The sequence below is a fragment of the Camellia sinensis genome, chromosome 3, assembly GCF_055761805.1.
Source record: "Camellia sinensis isolate YWXY chromosome 3, ASM5576180v1, whole genome shotgun sequence".
NCBI classification, from domain to species: domain Eukaryota; kingdom Viridiplantae; phylum Streptophyta; class Magnoliopsida; order Ericales; family Theaceae; genus Camellia; species Camellia sinensis.
Window position 1 is genome coordinate 89,474,212 of NC_138963.1, and position 19,892 is coordinate 89,494,103.

The following is a 19,892-nucleotide window of genomic DNA, read 5'->3' on the forward strand; positions in this document are numbered from 1 at the left end:
AAATTTTGACTTTTAATCTATTTTAAATTATATTATCTTTCCACTTTTTCACATATTTTTCTAAAAAAAAGTTTTAAACCAACTTCTCAAAACAATCCTATGTAGGGCCTATCTATTGGAGTATTTTTGGCTTTAGGGATTGTTTGGTAACACATTTTTTTAGTGACTTTTTTATTTGTTTTACTCAAATATGAGAGGAAAGAAATTAATATGCTTGTGATGATTTTTTAGTTTTTAACGAAAAGTGTTGGAAAAATAATAGTTTTTTTGGTGAATTTAATGCAATATTAAAGTGGGTGTCAGTCTTCAATTGAGGTGGATTAAAGTGGGTTCAGATTATTTGTAATGAAATCTTTACACTACAAAAAGAATAACCAAAAATCATTAAAATTTAAACAAAAAATTGACTCATTAAGTTAGCCTCATGAAAGAGGTATTGAAAAAGGTGAGTGCAAAATTATACATATTACACATGTGTATAAAATGGGTGTAACTTCTTTATAATGATCATACATTAAAGCCATCAATTGGAAGTTTTGCAAAATTAAGTCTTGCCATCAATTGAGAGTTTTGCAAAATTAAGTCTTGTTATCAATTGAGAGTTTTGCAAAAATTAAATCTCATGCATTTGTTGCAAGAGCCTTTTCCTTTCTCCCTCCATGTGTATAAAAAAAGACCTTCTCCTTTACTCTTCAACACAAGAAATTTTTGCTATCTTTGTGCGTTCAAAATTTTTTCTCCAAGTTTTATATTCTTTCTAAAGAGAGAGTGCTGCCTTAGTTTTGTTCGCTGAGGCTACTCAGTTGGTACTTTTGTTGTAGTTGGTTCAACCGTCGTATCTTGGGAGACAGACGTCGAACAACCTCCAACACCCAATCAGTGAGGCGGCGAATCTATTTTAAGGACACTGTCTAGTATAGGCTTCGGCTGTTGCTATTTCATTTTATGTATTTCTATTCTTCTACATGTAATTTCTAGCATGATGTTGTAATCTATAATTGTAAATATAAAATATGAATTTTTTTGTTCTATGTGATCCCACAATTTATACAACAATCTTGAAACAGGTTATATAAAATTAAACAAATAGATTCATCTAGTAATTTAGCATAACACAGATTATTTTATTTGGTTACTTTGTGTGCTTCATATAAAAAACATATTTCCCAGTGAATTTTTTTTGTAAGACCACTTACCACTATTTGCTATAAGAAAGGATAATTCGAATAGAAATATATATTTATGTCTGTTATTGTTTTGTTCCTTGGAGCACCACTGTAATAGAAATTTTGACTATTAAATTCATATAGATACGAGCATGCTACTGTTTTCCTCCTCATTGCCTAGTGTTGCATGCATAAAAATCATGATTAGCAATTTCTTTAATTTGCATGTAAGCTATTGTTTCATACATGTTGGTTAGATTTAAATTGTTATAATTTGCATTTTAATAACAGCATGTGGTGAACCAATCCTTGTATTAAAATAACATGTAGACCACTGTGTAATTGGTTTTGGTTAGACATTTACTGTTTCTTATGTAATTGAATATATGCAATAGTATGTGCTAATTGTTCAATTTAATTAGAATACGTTTATTTCTTGATTGTTTAGTATAATTTAATTTGATGAGCATGATTCATGATTCCTACCATGTGGTTTGATTTTAAGATAATTTGCATGGTCTTTAATTTTCTAAAATTTTAGCTTAATAAAATTATTTACATGTTAATTACTATAGAATTATTTGCATGTAAATTGCTAGAATAATTTACATATTTATAACATGTTCATTGCATTGGAAAAAATTTCATATAGTTCTTGCCTATTCAATTCATTTATAACTCATGGCAATTAATTTTATTTATTTATTTAGAGTTATAAGTTTAAATGTTTATTATGAATTAATTTCATTCATAACTCAGGACTATTAAATTTTAATTTTGTAACTTGTCTATATTTATTTACTTATTTATTGTGTAAATTAAATTGTAAATTAAATTTTGGAGTTCTAGTTGTGTAATAATTTCATACATAATTGATGGGTATTAAATTTTTAATTTAATTTAATTGTGGAGTTATAAGTTTATTTTTGTAACTCATCTAGCATTTTAATTCACTAGTTAATTTTATTATTAAATAGTTTGCTAAATGGTTTCAAGTTTCTTTAGATTGTTTGGCTTGTATTTTCTTATAGTTTTCTGCTAACTTTCTTTACAAGAATACCTATGCAAAAGGAATTGGGAAAACAAATACAAAACCAAGTAAATAGTCTTTGGGATGTACAAACAAAAAGTATGGATGACTAACTTTTGTGATGAACAGGAATACCTAAGCGTTGAAAGGATTTTGGACTCTATAAAATCCTTATGAATTGGTTACTCTCTTTATAATTGAAGCAATTTTTTACTTGAGATTTAATAGTGGTTAATTGCAAATTTTATTTTAAAGCAAGGCTGTTTGCTTGGCATGTTGGAAGCATTTTATATGCATGTGATTGTTATAGCAAATTTTTTACATTGTTTGTAATTTGGTTAGCAATTTTTAAATTGCTTGTAAGTTTGGAACTTAGTTTGGTTTTCTGTAATAGAAACCAAAGTATGTAGCCTTGGCTAAAGAGTAAGGGAGGCTCTATTTACACACCACCTTTCCTATCAAGGCACACCATTAATTAATTTTTTTTTTATTACAATTTTAACCTTAAGTGAAATGACTACAAAGAACAAGTTATGATACACACTATTTGTATAATTACCATAAAGGACAATAATGAATATAATACACATCAACAATCTCAAGCTTATTACTTACGTATCTTGTCTGTCAAGAATCTAAAAACCCTAAAACAAAAATCAAAAACCCTTAAACAAATAACCAAAAATATAGTATTGTTGAAGATTTTGATTGGATTCAATGAACGATGCATCTGGCAATACTGATTCGAAACAATAGAGTAAGGAAAAGATTATTTCTTTGTTGTTGTTTTTTTTTTTCCTTTTCGTTTACTTGCTGAATGGTATATCATTGGTATTAGTGTAATAACCCTCACCACTGATTATTGATTAAGCTACCGATTACTGCTAAACTGAGACTGATCATGATAAGTAATTGAACTGACTGAAAAACTAAACTGATTGATTGAATGTGCTAGTTTAAATGCATATCTATCTGTTGACTGTTAAACTATCTGTTCGTGTTTTAAGCTTTAAATTGCAAATTGAAGGCCTTATCGGCGGCCGAACCGGAAATTGATTAGTGTTTTATGCTAATTGAGATTTATATGTTTTTATGGTGTATTTACTTGAAATGTGATTCGGTATGATTAAATTAGATTAAATATTGATAAATCACAACGGTTGCCTTATTTACCAAACTACCATCCTAGTGGGCCACTATACAAAACATATTTGAAGCTTTAATACATTGTTAGCAACATTTCATCAACCATTTCTTGCACTCAACCGACTGGAGAGAGAGAGAATAGGGAGATAGCTTGATTTCTTCTTGATTTGCTTGGAGGCTTAGAGATTTTGGAAGATAATTGGCTAATTGAGCTTCTAGACCTTTCATTCAAGACTTAAGGTAGGAGGATCACCTTCTTGATTGTTAAATTAAGCTAGTTCTTGTATGGTTCATGGTTTAGTGTAGAGTAGAGTCAAGCTTTGGTCTAAAAATGTTGAGTTGAAGCTTAATCCATGCATGCATGTATACATTGTTGAATTTAAAGTTGTTTTCATCAAAATTGTTACTTGCATGTCCAAGTTCTAGCTAAGGTTCATGAAATCATCATGTTTTTGTAAGAATTGGCTCTTTGGAGCAAGTATTGAAGGCTTGGAGTTGTTTAAATCCATGCATGTGCATGTTTACCATGTTCTTGAAAGTTTGGTTTGAAATTGGATTTAATTGAACTATCTTTGGGCTTTGAATTTACAAATTGATTTTTGAAACATGTTATATTATGAGTTTTGAAGTGTTTTCCAGAAAATTGGCCCAAAAGGATCGAATTTGGTACATTGAAACTTGGTTTTGAGCTTGAGGTTCGAATCTGGAATTTCCAGATTTTGGACTCACACTCGAGCGGGGTTATTGGCGCTCGAGCGGGAAAATCGTGTTTCCAGCACTTTGCACTGTTTTACAGTTCGCTCGAGCGGGGTTTTGCATGCTCAAGCGAGGACTTGTGTCACACGCTTGAGCGGGTATCGAGCGTGATTTTCACACATCCAGTACTTTTTCAGTACGCTCGAGCGGGAAAGTTTACGCTCAAGCGGAGTCTTTTGTTTGCATGTCCGCTCAAGCGGGGAATGCCACGCTCGAGCGAGACCCCTGTTTTCTGAAAACTCTGAAAATGTTTTCTAAGTGCATCTTTGCATCCTCATTTCATTCTAGGCATTCTTAGGCCTAGTTTAAGGCATCTTGATGAGGATATTGATGTAGAACCACACCGAGTCAAAATAGGGATTAAGTTATTATTTTCCTAACTGTGTAGGATTGGCTTTTGGAGACGTGCTATAGCTTATTTGTAGCCCAGAACTCTATGAGTAACAATGCTGTAAAGATATGTTCGAAAATGAATATTTCCTAAATGATCAACTGAACTGTTTACTGTTAATTGAATGAATGTTTGTCCTCTATTCTGAACTGTATTGTGGCATCCTTAGCAACTACTGTTACTGTTACTGCTACTGTTACAGAAATCTCTGTCGGTTCCCATGTTTGGAACCATAACTGATGGCCATCATTGACTGTTCAGTCTTTCAAGACCTACTATTTACTGTACTGTTCTGCTATTGGATGTACCACATATGACTGTTATGACTAAATGACTGATATACTGAAGCAATTAACTGTTTTCCATACTGAAAGGACATTCATTCTTAACCTCTTTACACATTATGTTATTCACTGGGCTTTAGCTCACTGCTCATATATATATATGTAGGTGTACAGGCACCAGACCGGAGCTAGGAGCGTGGGTTAGACTCCCTTTTGTCAAAGCCAACCACTGTGCCTCACTGCGAGGTTCCGAGCCTATCAAGCTAGGGCTTTTGGGGTGTTTTAGTTTTTCCCTTTTTGTATCTGTTATGTAACTATTGTTTAGAGTGATCAACGTTGCACTGTACTGTTAATAGGGATTAAGTCCCTGTTCCTGAATGATTGTATATATTGCACATACTGTTTTGGTGCTGATTGTACATGTGTTTATAAAAAATCTTTTTGCATACAGACTGTCACAGCTCATTGGACATTGTCTATTTACTGTTTTGGTTTCCGCCATGCCCCTGTACTCTGCATTATTGTTTGACTGTTAAGCAGGCATTCGGTAATCACGGATTACTAGCCGGTTACGGTACTAAACCCATAGGGACGGGTTTGGGTCATGACAATTAGTTCAGTTAACCAGAGTCGAATAATATATCAATGTTCGACTAACTACAACCGAAAAAATTGTATTTGTTCGGATTCATAGTGTCGAACATAATCCAATTACTCGGTTTGTAAGTATCGAACAAAAACCATATGTTCAGTTAAAAAAAATAGAACAATTTCATTTAATTCAATTCTGTACTGTTGAACACTTATATTTTTTTTTTTTGGTTTTTCCAGAATTGTGCATCCGTGGAATGCAGTAATGTTGGATCTGGGGGTCTTGTTGACTACACAAGTCAATTTATTACTAATGAGGTAGTCTCATGTCGAAAATTAGTTTTTTTTCTCTTTTTCTTTTCACATGTTCAATGACTTTGTTGAATTTGACTTGTAGGTTTTCAAGAGCAAAGAAGAATTGCTCGATTAGGTACGAGACGTTGGAAGGAAAAATGGGTTTATGATTGTCATCAAGACATCGGACTATGGTGTTGGTCATAGGACACCAAGGATATATCTTGCCTGTGAGAGAAGTGGTCAATACAATGCTCATAAGAAATTAAAAGGAGATAATTCAAACAAAAAAAATTGTGAAGATAATGGGTACAATGAAATGCGGGTGTCCCTTTGAGTTTAGGGCTCATAAGTTGATGGCTGATGATGATTGGATAGTAGATGTAGCATGTGGAATGCATAACCATGCACTTGCTAAACATTTTGAAGGACATTCATTTGCAGGGAGATTATATGAGGAAGAAACATCATTATTAGTGGATATATCCAAAAGCATGGTCAAACCAAAAGAGATTTTGGTTACATTGAAACAAAATGATGCTTTGAACGTAACCACTATGAAAACCATTTACAATGTGCATCATAGGAATAATGTTATTGAGAAAGCTGGGAGATCACAAATACAACAGTTGTTGGGTGAATTAGAAAAGCATAATTACATTGAGCGCCATAGGTGTGACAACAACACGATGACTGTCACGGACTTGTTTTGGGCACATCTTGTCAGTTTAGATTTGCTCTGTTCATTTCCAAAGGTGTTGATCATGGACTGCACATATAAGACAAATTGATATTGTTTTCCTCTTCTTGAGATAGTTGGTGTGACATCCACTGATATGTCATTCGCCGTAGCCTTTCCATATCTCCAATTTGAGCAGATTGATAACTACGTTTGGGTGTTAACTACATTGCGTAGTCTCTTGGATGACATTGCTATTCTTGAGGTGATTGTCATAGACAAGGATCTTGCTTTGATGAATGCTATTGATAGGGTATTTTCTACATCTCGACATTTATTATGTTGATGGCATATTAGTAGAAATTTACTAGCAAAAAGCAAGAAAATATTTAAGAGTAAAGAGGAATGGGACAAATTTATCTCTTCATGGAATTTCTTAGTACTCACCTCAACTGAGCTTGAATACAATGAACACCTTACTAGACTACTTGCGAATAGGGTCGAGTGGCGTAGGTGGGATGGTCTGAACCCTACCAAACTATCTAAGAACCCTTTCAGGATGATAGGGTTCAACTACATCCAAACACTTCAAACAGCCAGTATAAAATGTGATCTCATGACATGGGTGATGTTGACAGAAATGTCGATATGGATCCTAAGTAACCTAAGAGAGAAACACAAATGAAATCTTGATGAGTGACATGTAATAAGAAAACTTAATTACACTAATATTAATTGGTATACCTAATCAAATGTCAATCTGTCAAGCTCCTCCCATAACATCTCTAGGTGTGATATCGTTGAGCCAGCTTCTCGACGAGGAGTCCATTGATGCATGTGAGACAATTGTACAGTATATTCCATGTTTTGGTGAGGTCTAAATGGCCGGAAATGCTCATAAATTCATGTCTCCAACAATGTTATGTAACCAGTCATCTGTCGAACAACTGATCTCATGGCAAATCCCAACTATCGGTATAAATATGCCAATGTAACTGCACCCCAAGCATATGTATGAATATCAAACAAATCCATCAACAACTATAAGTACACAACAGGAACTCTCGTCCCATTCTTGTCGCTGAACAGTGTACATCCCAATAGAAATAGCAAATACGCTCTGGCAGCATAAGCTATGGATTCCTCGGTGTCTGAATCTTTGCAACCACTGAATTTGCTCCGTAACCACTCTAACTTCACTGATTGTCCCCTAGTAGATGATAGCTCCTTAGTTGCTTCAGTATCATCAACTCCCAAGGCATCTACCACAAGTGCATGTGACTGTTGATCTATCAAAGTTGCAGGACTAACTGATCTACCTATGATAGGGATCCCCAAGATGGTACCCACATCATCCAATGTCATTGTCATCTCACCAACTGTCAAATGGAAAGTATTTGTCTCTGGTTGCCATCACTCAACAAATGCAGATATGACAATCCTATTCACGAACCAATATGTGCAATGGACCAAAGAAGTTAGGCTTGACTGCTGCACAATGTCTCTAAACCTTCTATTGTCAGTTCTTGACCACCACCGTCACTCAAGAATCTTGGACGCATGATTATAACACCTTAAGGGATTCCTTTCCTAGAAGGTAAGTAATAATTTACATAAATAATTTTGTTCAATAAATAATTAAATGAAACAAACATGGAAAAAAATGTATACTACCTTTTGCTCTCATATAGCTACTGCAATATGTGCCTTAAAGCTCTTCAGTACTGATGGATCTGATGGCCTCCCAGGAAATGGACCAGTGAGTACCTCCTCAGCCTAATCTACATCAGCAGCATCATCATCATCCCCTAAACCATTATCAATCACATCCTTTTCCAAGATTTGAAGTGCTTTCTCTAACACAATATCATCACCCCGACCCCGACCCCGACCCCGATCTCGACCTCGGCCACGACCAGTATTTGTTAATGCACGACGTCGTCTCTCTGAGGCAGTGGGTGGAATAAGCGAAAGGTCATCCATTTCTGAAAATGAAACAGAAAACAATAAAGTTAACAGAAGTAACACGAATCATTTATGTTAAAATACTCATAATCATTCAAATTCTTATTTCTTTAAGTTCGAAATAAGCCACAATGACTTGTTTTGTAGAATTGATTGGGACTGCATACCAACATTGGGTAACATCCTTGATTTAAAAAAATAATTACAAAATTTTTTTTTAAAAAAAAGCATAAATTAAGCAGATCCTAGTATGGCAAACATAGCACATAAGTAACACTCTATTTGATTATGTGAAAGCATAATAAATTAATTTTATGAAAGCATAGTGGTTGTGTAATCTATTTGTCTGGCCCTCTAGCTAATGTTCACAACAAAGAAATCAATAAGACGGAAAAAAAAAAAAACTGTTCGACAGAATTAGAACTCGCAGCACATAGTTCTCTCCAAACAATAATAATTAACATTTTGAACAACTTTTCTTTTTTCTTCTACAAAGGCAGAAAGTATTTTATTTTATTAACAAAAATCAAGCTAAATCAAAAATCAATTATAAGTGGAATCCTATCAACCAAGTAGCCTACGGGCCCATCCCAAAATTTTGTTGAATTCAATAGGTTGACACAAATTAAAAGTGGTCTGAATTATTGAATTTTTTCATAAACTAAAAACTAAAAGCACCATTATCAAGAAAAAAAATATTGTCTCGATTATATGGCCATCAAAATCTTGAAGGTCCTGTGGTATTAAAGACTAGCCCTCATGTCTGCATGTAAGCCACATTATTGAGCCAGGTGCATAAAAAGAAGAAATTGAATACTACAAATACCATATCATATTCTAGATCAAGGAAAATTCACTTTAACTACATCATTGTGGGTTAAAATAGCTTACAATTAGTAGAGTCAAACTTAGCTAGTCCATACACAAGAAAAGTATATTAAGAGAGAGAAAGAGAGAGAGATGGGTCTGTGTGTAGAATAGTATTGCTGTAGTTTTCCTTTTACAATGAGAGTAGAAGACAATGGTCCTTAAAGGGACTTATACCTACTTTATCAGTTTACCACCCACATAGCCACTGAGAGCTGAAAACTACATGACAACCAAGACCTCCATCTTCACAAATCACCATTATTACACATCCAAACCCCTTGACAGGCTAGCACTAGCCCACATGAAAGAGTCCAAAAACAAACTCAGATAGTGTTGCTGTGATAACCCTGTTCCTTATTATGCTGATTGGTCCTTAATATGAATATGATTATGTGTTTGATATGATTTGATGTGCCATTATGTGAAAATATGTGATTTTGAATTTCTATCTGTTCACCATAGGAATATATGTTTGACTACCTGCTTTGGAATTTAAATTGAAGGCCTTATCGGCCACAGAAACTGAAATTGATCGCGCCATTGTGATTGGCATAATTTTTAGAGCCTACGGTGAAATTTAGTTGGAAATTGATTCAGATCGAATTAATTAGATTAAATTAAGAATATAGTGCCCAATTATTTAATATTTATAATTTTGATTAGTGGGACTTTTATATAAAGGGCCATATACACTCAATCTCTCTCTTTTACTCAACTTGGCTGATTTTAACTCTAAGCAAAAGAGAGAGGGTCGGCTAGAGAGAGAGGAAGAAGGAGAGTTGGGTGTTTAGCTCAAGTTTGTGAAGATTGGAAGGCCAACTCTAGATTTGACCATAATTTGGGAAGATTAAAGCCTCTAGCTAAGTGAATACATGAATTTTAAATTATAATTTTGTGAATTCAAGTTTGATTAATGGACAAGAACATGAATTTAATTGAGTATGATGAATTTGAGTTGGTTTTGTTGAATTGAAAGCCAATATGCACATGCATGCACGAAATGGCTTCAAATTTCCATATTTGAGCACAATGTGTATGATCCATGTTGAATTTTTGGTTTAAGTCCATGTATTTGATCATCTCTTCACCAATTAAGTTGAGAATAATGAGTATCTCCCACATGCATATGCAAATCATGGAGGTGTGATTTTGAATGTTTGAATTTAATGTGTTGGTGATGAGTTTGGGTCAATTTGAGGCATGCATGTAAGTAATTCAAGGAATTGAGCTTCATTGTGCTGTAATTTGGTGTTTATACCATGTTAGTACTTTTTTATATGAAGTTTGAGCCATTATATGCAAGAAATGTTAGTTGGAATATTGAATTTGAGCTCAAGAACCATTCTGGAAAACCCAAAATTTTTTATGTCTGATCGAGCGGAGGAACCGACGCTCGAGCGGGAAAAATGGGCTCCCAGTATTTTTGCAGACTTGGATGTCCGCTCGAGCGGGGGAAGTTCACGCTCGAGTGTTGAGCTATGTAGACTGAACTTCCGCTCGAGCACCCAACTTCACGCTTGAGCGTAAATTTGATGCAACCAGCACTTTTGCAGACATATTGGGTCCGCTTGAGCGGGAACCCCTGTTTCTGAAATTTTAAAAAGGCATTCTGTGTTTCGTTTTCTGTTTTCTTTCACTTCTAAGTACTCTTAGGCATACATTGAGCATTGTAATTGAGTTAAAGGATAAGAATGAAGCCTAAAGAAGAATAGGTGAATTAAGAACGGATTGAATTGTTTGTGACCCATATGTGTTATGTGATGTGTAGGGTCAATTTCCAGGGCAAATCAACCAACCGATCACTGTGAGTAATATCTGATTTAAGATATTTGAAATATATCATTTGTCCAATTGCTTACTTCTATGTAAGTCTTATAAGTCTATTTATCTGTATGATAATGAATGGGCCAGAGGCCAATATGATCTAAATGATAATGAATGGGCTAGAGGCTAGTACGATCTGAATGATAATGAATGGACCAGAGGCCAGTATGATCTGAATGATAATGAATGGGCCAGAGGCCAGTATGATCTGAATGATAACGAATTGACCAGAGGCCAATCTAATCTGAATGATAACGAATGGGCCAGAGGCCAGTATGATCTGAATGATAGAATGAATGGGCCAAAGGCCAGTTTGACATGATTGAAAGAATGGTTCGGCCAAAGGCCAGTCTGATATGAATGAAAGATAAATGGGCCAAAGGCCGTTTGACATGAATGGTGGGCCCGAGGCCGTCTGATGTGTTTGGAACCGCAGTTACTTGATATATATATACACTTGATGGCAATATGAATTAGGCCTAAGGCCGTTTGATGTATGTTGTTCTAATGCATCTTCTTTATTTGACATTATTCACTGGGCTTTCGCTCACGCTCATTCATGTGTTTGTAGGTGAGCCAAGAGAGGTCCAGACCCAGCCTCAGTGAAGTCTGTATGGAACAACTAAGGTTTTGAAGAGTCAGCCCTTGCGTCTCACGCACGAGACACGTCTTCGCCCTTTTGTTATTTTATGTTGTTTTGTCATATTGGCGAGGACTTTGGTTTACGTTGTATATAGTTTTCATGGGTTGACTTAGACTTATATGATCCTGTCTGTACAGAACCGTATGCTACTGTATTTTCAAATGTGAGTTATTAATATGCATATATATGGTTTGTTATGATGTGCCATGTATGCACAGCTCTATGGACAAAGTTTTAAATTTTGCTTCCATTTGACCCCTTTTACTCTAACGAGTTATGTCTGATCGATTTGAGGCCGTAGGTAATCTCAGGATTATTGGCCGGTTATGTCCTTAACCCATGGGAGCGGGTTCGAGTCGTGACAGTTACATCATGGAAGAAGAAGGGAAGCTAAAACAAGAGTCATCTAAATGCTTGTTTCATTTATTTTCATTTATTTGTGATCTCACTGAACTTTGTCTCCCTACATTAATGTTCACAACAACAACAACAAAAACAAAAAAAAATCATATATTGTTCGATAGTATCTATACGAACATGTTATTGGTGTTCGGCAATCTACATCTGAATTACTAATTTAGATTGGACACTACGATATCGAACATGTTCGACAATAACAAACTGTACAAAATGCTATTGTTCAAAAATCAAGTGTCGAACGAATGTTACATGTTTGGGGTTCGAAAATCCAGTGTCGGACGGTTCGAAAACTGATTCATTCAAATACAAATTTCATGGCAATGGAAATAAGTACATAAAACTCTAAAATCTAAGCCAAATGAGAACTCACCTACTGAATCTCCAATGTGAAGTTGTTTCCAACTGTGTTGAGCACCACCGACAACGTCTTTCATGATAAAAACAGTGTTTTAAGCAATGGGTGTTCACTGGTTTGAACAGAGTATAGAGGTGGAGATGGAATATCGTGGGTGGGTGGGGTGTGTGAGTGAGTGAGGGTAAAGATGGAAGTTTGTGGGTATATTGTGGTGGGTGGGATGTGTGAGTAAGGGTAAATATGCAAATTTGTGATGTGTATTGAGCAAAATATTTATTTATCAAATTATTAAAGGTGTGCCTTAAGAAGTGGTTTGCCTTGAGATAAATTATGGTGTGTAAATAGAGGCTCCCGAAGAGTAGTTCTTATTTGTTCAAAAATGACAACTAAGACGAATTTGGTTTCAAACCTTTGGGGTTTGAGGAAATCTTTGGGTTTAATCATTTTATTCCCAAAGTATTGGAAAATCAAGTTTGGAGAAAGTCTTTGGTTATAATCTGATTATTTCCAAAGTATTTTGGTTTATAATCTAATTATTTTCAGAGTGTTTTGGTTTTGAGAAAAGAAACCAAATTTAGCATTAGCTTTCTAATTTTTATTCAAAAATAATGAGGTCAGTTTTGGTAGTATGGGTTTACTTTTATGAGTGATGTAATTTTGGTAGCAAATTTTATTTGCTTGGGAATTAGTTTATTTTAGCTTGGTTTATCCCCTAGAAAACTTAATTATAAATTTGTTTCCCATGAACTAGGAGTCAACATGCTCTTGAAAATTTTGTCTAAGGTTAACTAGGTCTTAAGTGGGACCAGTATGACCCATCCAGTCTTCTTAGAAACTTTCCTGACCATGTTCAATTCTAAGGTAAGTGATGAGATCAGTTTTGAATTAAATTTCAAACTTTGGATTTTCTAGTGTTAAGTTTGGTGTCTAGAAAAATAGCATAATAACATTCTGTTGTGATTTTTCAAAAATGGCTTCAAGAGGTGACAATAGAAATGTTGTTCCACCTGACAACCTTAAGCCTTGCGAGGTTCTTAGAGGAAGATCTAGAGAGATCAAGTGTGATTAAAAGAAACCATAAGATTGCATGATAATATCTCTAAATTAATCAGAGGCAATTAGTAAATTATTGTTGTGTCAATTATAGCATATAAGATTGCTATGTGACTTTGCTTAAAAGCAAACATGAGACAACGCGTTAGGGTGGGTAAATATATTTTTGAAATTTTAAAATTCCGAATATATTCTTAAATTGGTGGCTCCTAGTGAGTACAAGATCACTGATCACAAAGATAGAAAACTAGCAGTTCTTAGGAGGTGTTAAACCACTGGCTACACAGTTATGAGATTGTTGTTCCTAGTAGTGAACAAATTAATGATCACATGTCAAGACATGATGGTTCCTAGTAGTGGAGAGGCTACTAATCATATGTCAAGACATGATGATTCTTAGCAATGAAAGAGTCTATTGATCCTATGTCAAGACGTTGCGATTCCTCGTAGTAAAGTGACTACTGATCACAGGTTAAAACATTGTGATTCTTAGTAATAGAAAGTCTACTAACCACATGCTGAGAAATTAGTGATTCCTAGTGACAAGATTGCTGGTCATGTTATGAAGTTTCGAATAGTAGACTATTGAACACTGAATTTGTGTTTCCTAATAGTAAAACTATTGGCTTCAGAGTGATAGGTTGGACCAAATATGTTTGGGTGCCTAATTCGGTTGATGGCATTCTGGGAATGTATTTATTGTGATATGATTTTGAGAGTTTTATAATCATTGTGACACAAGGAATTATTTGAAGACCCTGTATAAATTTTTGGAAAAAGGCCAAAAGCCTTTGTATAAATTCTGCAAATGTAGGGGTGTCATGCAAAAAATGGTAATATCTAAACCCAAGAGGGTTAGGATAAGCCTAAAAACCCGTTGACTTTGTATTCAACGATTATGCACAATATAACATTGCATATTGATTTCTTGTGTTTAAGTCTGCTATTCCAGGTATACACAAGAATACTATCATGGAATCTAGAAATGCATTTTTCTTTGAAAATGTATTTCTTTGTCGTCTCTAAGAAGGGGTTTCGAGTTCCATGAAAGAGGTTGAAGGTGATAATGATCACATAGATGATCAAGTAGATGATTAAGTTAATGATCAAGCTAAGGAAGTAGATGAGCCAAGAAGGAGTAAGATGGCTAGGACTGCGAAGTCCTTTGGTTCAGACTTCTTGACTTATATGTTAGAGGCAGAATCTCGAACTTTCCATGAAGCTGTGACTATATCTGAAAGTCCTTTGTGGAAAGAAGTAATTAAGAGTGAGATTGACTTCATCTTACAGAACCATACTTAAGAGTTGGTTAATCTACCCCCAGGCAGTAAGGCCTTGGGGAGCAAAGGGATCTTTAGAAGAAAGATAAAAGTAGAAGGATTAATTGATAAGTATAAAGTTACGCTAGTTATCAAAAGATACAGGTAGCGAGAAGGCCTGGATTATTTTGATACGCATTCACTTGTGACAAAGATTACAACCATTCGCATAGTGATTGCAATAACAACTTTACGTAGTCTGGAAATACATCAGATGGATGTAAAGACAACTTTTTTAAATGGAGATTTGAATGAAGAAATCTACATGGAGCAACCCGAGGGGTTTTTAGCTCCAGGACAAAATAAGAAAGTCTGTAAGCTTGTCAAACCATTGTATGGTTTGAAGCAAGCTCCTAAACAATGGTATGAGAAGTTTGACAATACTATGTTGTCAAATGGATTCAAAATCAATAAGTATGACAAATGCGTATATGTCAAAGACACTGACAGAGATTATGTCATTTTGTGTCTATACGTAGATGACATACTCATTGTTGGTAGTAATGATGAGATGATTAGAACTACCAAGAAATTGTTAAACTCTAAGTTTGACATGAAAGATATGGGCCTTGCAAATATAATTCTAGGTATTAAGATTACTAGAACATCTAGTGGTATTGTACTTTCTCAGTCTCACTATGTTGAGAAGATACTTGAGAAATTTGGTAAATCAGATACAAGTGTGTCTAGGACACCGGTAGACGTAAGTCTACATTTGACTCAGAATAATGGTGAGAGTGTCTCTCAATTAGAATATTCTCAGGTCATTGGAAGTTTGATGTATTTGATAAGTTGTACAAGGTCGGATATAGCCTACTCTATTAGCAGGCTTAGTAGATACACGAGTAATCCGAATGCCACTCATTGGACAGGCATTACGCGGATGTTAGGTTATTTACCCTACATTCGGGATTATGGGTTGCATTATACTAGATACCCAGTGGTACTAGAAGGATATAATGGGTATTATACCTAGTGGTGCTAGTGGGTATTATATCTGATACTTTATATCAGATATAAAGGACCAACAAAAGCACTATCTAATTGGATATCTGATATAAAGGACTCCAAACCCACTAGTGGTTATGTGTTTACTCTCGGAAAGGCAGCCGTGTCTTGGAAATCTTCCAAGAAAACGTGTATATCGAGATCAACAATGGAATATGAGTTTATTACTTTGGATAAAGAAACTGAAGAAGCTAAATGGCTTCGCCAGTTCATTGAGGATATTCCACATTGGTCAAAACTTGTGCCTGCTATATGTATTCATTGTGATAGCCAATCGACGATTAGACGAGCATAGAGTCATATATATGATGGAAAGTCTAGACATATCCGTTATAGACATAATTCCATACAACAATTATTCTCTAATGGAGTTGTCTTTCTAGACTATGTAAAGTCTGAGGACAATATTGTGGATCCGCTAACCAAAGGGTGAATTCAAGAGTTAGTAGAAACGTCATCAAGAGGAATGGGGTTAAGGCCTTTAGTAATGTTACCAGAACGGAAAACCCAACCTAATTGACTGGAGATCCTAAGATCTAGGTTCAAAGGGACAACCTAATTTCGTGTAACGGGTGAGTCACTAAAGAGGTAAATCCTCTTGCCCATTCCTTCGTACAGTGATACCTGGTGGGGGTGGAAGGTTAAGCTAATGTTTTTAATGACCTAAGTAATATAAATAGTTAACCGTGGTATAATGAGATACCTTATATAGGTCACCTATGTGAGTGTGAAATGGGGCCGCTTCTTTAGGAATTGGTAAGGTCAAATTCTTTAAAGTCACTTACAGAACCAGGCTAGTGTTCCACGCCAACCTAGACACAACAGTGAGAACAAAACGATGGTTGGAGTAATTCTTGTGTGAGAGTTGTTGTCTTGGTTTATATAAATGGCAGAACAGTTCAAGACTTCATGTTCACTGGACAATTAGTAAATCCGATAGACTTCACTAGGAGGGGTTCAAAGCCAAAAGTTACCTTTTCCGATGCCGGAGTTATTCCGTTGCACTCTCTCTGAGTCTTTGTTGTTAAGCGTTCTCCGTTTGTTGTTATTCGGTCAATTTTTATTCCTGTGGGGGACTGTTGGAAAAATAATGATTTTTTGGTGACTTTAATGCAATATTAAAGTGGGTGTCAGTCCTCAATTGAGGTGGATTAAAGTGAGTTTAGATTCATTGTAATGAAATCTTTACACCACAAAAAGAAAGACCAAAAACCATTAAGATTTGAATGAGAAATTGACTCATTAAGTTGGCCTCATGAAAGAGGTGTTGCAAAAGGTGATTGCAGAATTATACACATTGCACATGTGTATAAAATGGGTATAACTCCTCTACAATGATGATAGATTAAAGCCATTAATTATGAGTTTTGCAAAATTAAGTCTTGCCATCTATTGAGAGTTTTGCAAAATTAAGCCTTGCCATCAATTGAGAGTTTTGCAAAAATTAAATCTCTTGCATTTGTTACAAGAGCATTTTCCTATCTCCCTCTATGTGAATAAAAGGAGACCATCTCCTTCATTCTTCAACACAAGAAATTTTTGCTATCATTGTGTGTTCAAAATTTTTCATCCAAGTTTTATATTCTTCCTAGTGAGAGAGTGCTGCCTTAGTTTTGTTCACTGAGGCTATGCAGTTGGTGCTTTTGTTGTAGCTGGTTCAACCATTGTATCTTGGGAGATAGACGTCAAACAACCTCCAACTCCCAACCGGTGAGGTGACGAATCTGTTTTAAAAACACTATCTATTACAGGCTTCGGTTTGCCTTCTATTGCTATTTTATTTTATGTATTTCTGTTCTTCTACTTGTAATTTGTAGCATGATGTTGTAGTCTATAATTGCAAATATAAAATATAAATTTATTTTTTTTATGTGATCCCACAATTTATACAACAAAAAGATATGCAAAAAGTAAAGTAAATAAAAATAAATCTTTGACTTTTTGGTATTTATTAACATTTTTAGTAATTTTTTTACCAATAACTAAGAGTTTACAAACAATCTCTTAGTTTCTCTTTCATTAATAGAATTAATAGTAAGATGATTAATAATCTATTTGATTAGTATATGATTAGTTATCCATGTTTTATTTTCAATGAATATAAAAATATATAATCTCAATTATATATTTATCTTGCATTGTTAGTTATAGGATTAAAAAAATGGGAGAATTACCCATCAATAGGGACAACAAAAATTATTTACAAAAAAAATAGAAAAACTTATAATTTTAATTATTTTCCACTTGTTTGTAAATATTTTAATCTGACATAGTGTTAATGTAATTTCTCCTTAAAAAATTCATCAATTTTATTAAATAGAATGCTCATCTAATCTAATCCAGATATTATATATAAAAAAAAAATTACACCTAAATAATGGCCTTGTTTCCTACGGCTTAAATGAATTTATTATAACTTATTTTAATTTAAAAGTTGGTATCAGACTATTTGGTATAATTTCTATTTATAATTTATTAGACAAAAATAGCTTAAATAAATTTTAAAAATTTGATTATCTAAAAGTGAGGAGAGTAATATTTTTAACTTTTATACTTTTTAATTATCAATTTTTAACTTATAATATGTCATACTAATAACACTAAGAAGGGGTTTGTTTTGAAGGATTGAAGTATGGAATTGGACTATTAGTTCGGATGGACTAATAGTCCGTTGTTCGGTAGTCAATTTTTGCTCTGGACTATTAGTTTCATATTTGTTGGATTGTTGTATCCCATGGGAGCTGGGATAGAAATCATGGGATTATCCCATGGGATTAGCTTATGAAGTTGTGTTTTTGACCCTCTTGTATTTAATATCTTTTTTTAGTGTTGTTAATTTAAAATTCTATATTAAATAAAAAATATAAATTTTAATTAAAATTTAATTAAACATAATAAATTAAAAATTATAGCCTTATAAATTAATTTTTTTTAGTGCCGTTAAAAAATTAAATTTATATATTAAAGAAAATTATTTTTTTAGTATTGTTAATTTAAAATTATATATTAAATAAAAAATATAAATTATAAATTTAATTTAATTAAAAATAATAAATTAAAAATTATGGCCTTATAAATTAAAAATTTTTAGTGTTGTTAAATTATAAATTATAAGGGTAAAATAATCTTTTGAACATTTATCTTTATCCAGTCCGTCCAACCAAATATTGGATTCACTAAAAATAATTCAATCCAGACATCAATTCTATGACTAAATAAACATAAGATACAAATCTAATCCAATCAAATAGTCCAGAGACAATGTATGACTAACGATCCGATGGATTATAATCCTCCCTTATTTAGTCTGTGATGACCGGGTTTCTTTCTCTCCTTCTTTTCCTCCTTCTTGGCGTCATTCTCTTTTGTTCTTGTGGAATTTGAAACGTTCGGAAATAATTCTTGAAATGAAAGTCCCTATTCTAGTTGTGTTCGATGTTGACTATCACTTATTCCGAAGGGTATGCGGTTGGGTTCGGAGTGCCCGGGAGTCAAATCAGGAAATTCTGGGCTGTTGGGCCAGGGCCGCACGTGCGGAAGGCCAAGCCGTACGTGTGGGAGGAAGGGAGTCTGAGTGTGTTGCATTCTACTTAAATTGCAGGTGCGGAGGGGGAAGTGCGGGACTAGCCGCACGTGCGGGGATTAGTGCCGCACGTGCGGGAGAGGGCAGCCTACCTGCGCAGTGTCATATTCACCGGAAAAACCAATGTCAAAATTTTAAACAGTGCCCATGCTGTGCCTTGCAAAAAAAGAATATACATTTCATGCTCTTCATATGGATTTCCATTTTAAATAAAAGTCTGCAATCTCAATACATTTCAATAGCTTCCAATTTTAATCAACAGGGGCGGTAAATACGACATTGGTAATTCCTACGCTGGTGTCTACAAGGAGGCTCAACAAGTAATTCCTAGGCTCACCAGCCTAGGAAGTACCAGTATCGTATTTATCGCCCCTGTTGATTAAAATTGAAAGTTATTGAAATGTGTTGAGATTGCAGACTTTTATTTAAAATGAAAATCCATATGAAGAGCATGAAATGTATATTCTTTTTTTGCAAGGCACAGCATGGGCACTGTTTAAAATTTTTAGCTCTAA

The 19,892-nt window shown here is 34.4% G+C and overlaps 1 protein-coding gene across 1 annotated transcript; it reads left to right on the top strand.

Moving 5' to 3' along the window:
• The first annotated feature begins 5,963 nt into the window (after positions 1-5,963).
• Positions 5,964-7,218, top strand: LOC114300369 (uncharacterized). The gene is made up of 3 exons (XM_028245251.2): positions 5,964-6,380; positions 6,471-6,650; positions 7,147-7,218. The coding sequence occupies exons 1-3, from the start codon at positions 5,964-5,966 to the stop codon at positions 7,216-7,218; spliced, it is 669 nt and encodes a 222-aa protein (XP_028101052.2).
• The last annotated feature ends 12,674 nt before the right edge of the window (positions 7,219-19,892 follow it).

Coding starts and splice junctions, on each gene's coding strand:
- LOC114300369 (XM_028245251.2), top strand. CDS start 5,964: ATGGGTACAATGAAATGCGGGTGTCCCTTTGAGTTTAGGGCTCATAAG. Junction 6,381..6,470: donor ACTTGTTTTGGGCACATCTT/GTCAGTTTAGAT, acceptor CCTCTTCTTGAG/ATAGTTGGTGTGACATCCAC. Junction 6,651..7,146: donor TGATGAATGCTATTGATAGG/GTATTTTCTACA, acceptor TCGTTGAGCCAG/CTTCTCGACGAGGAGTCCAT.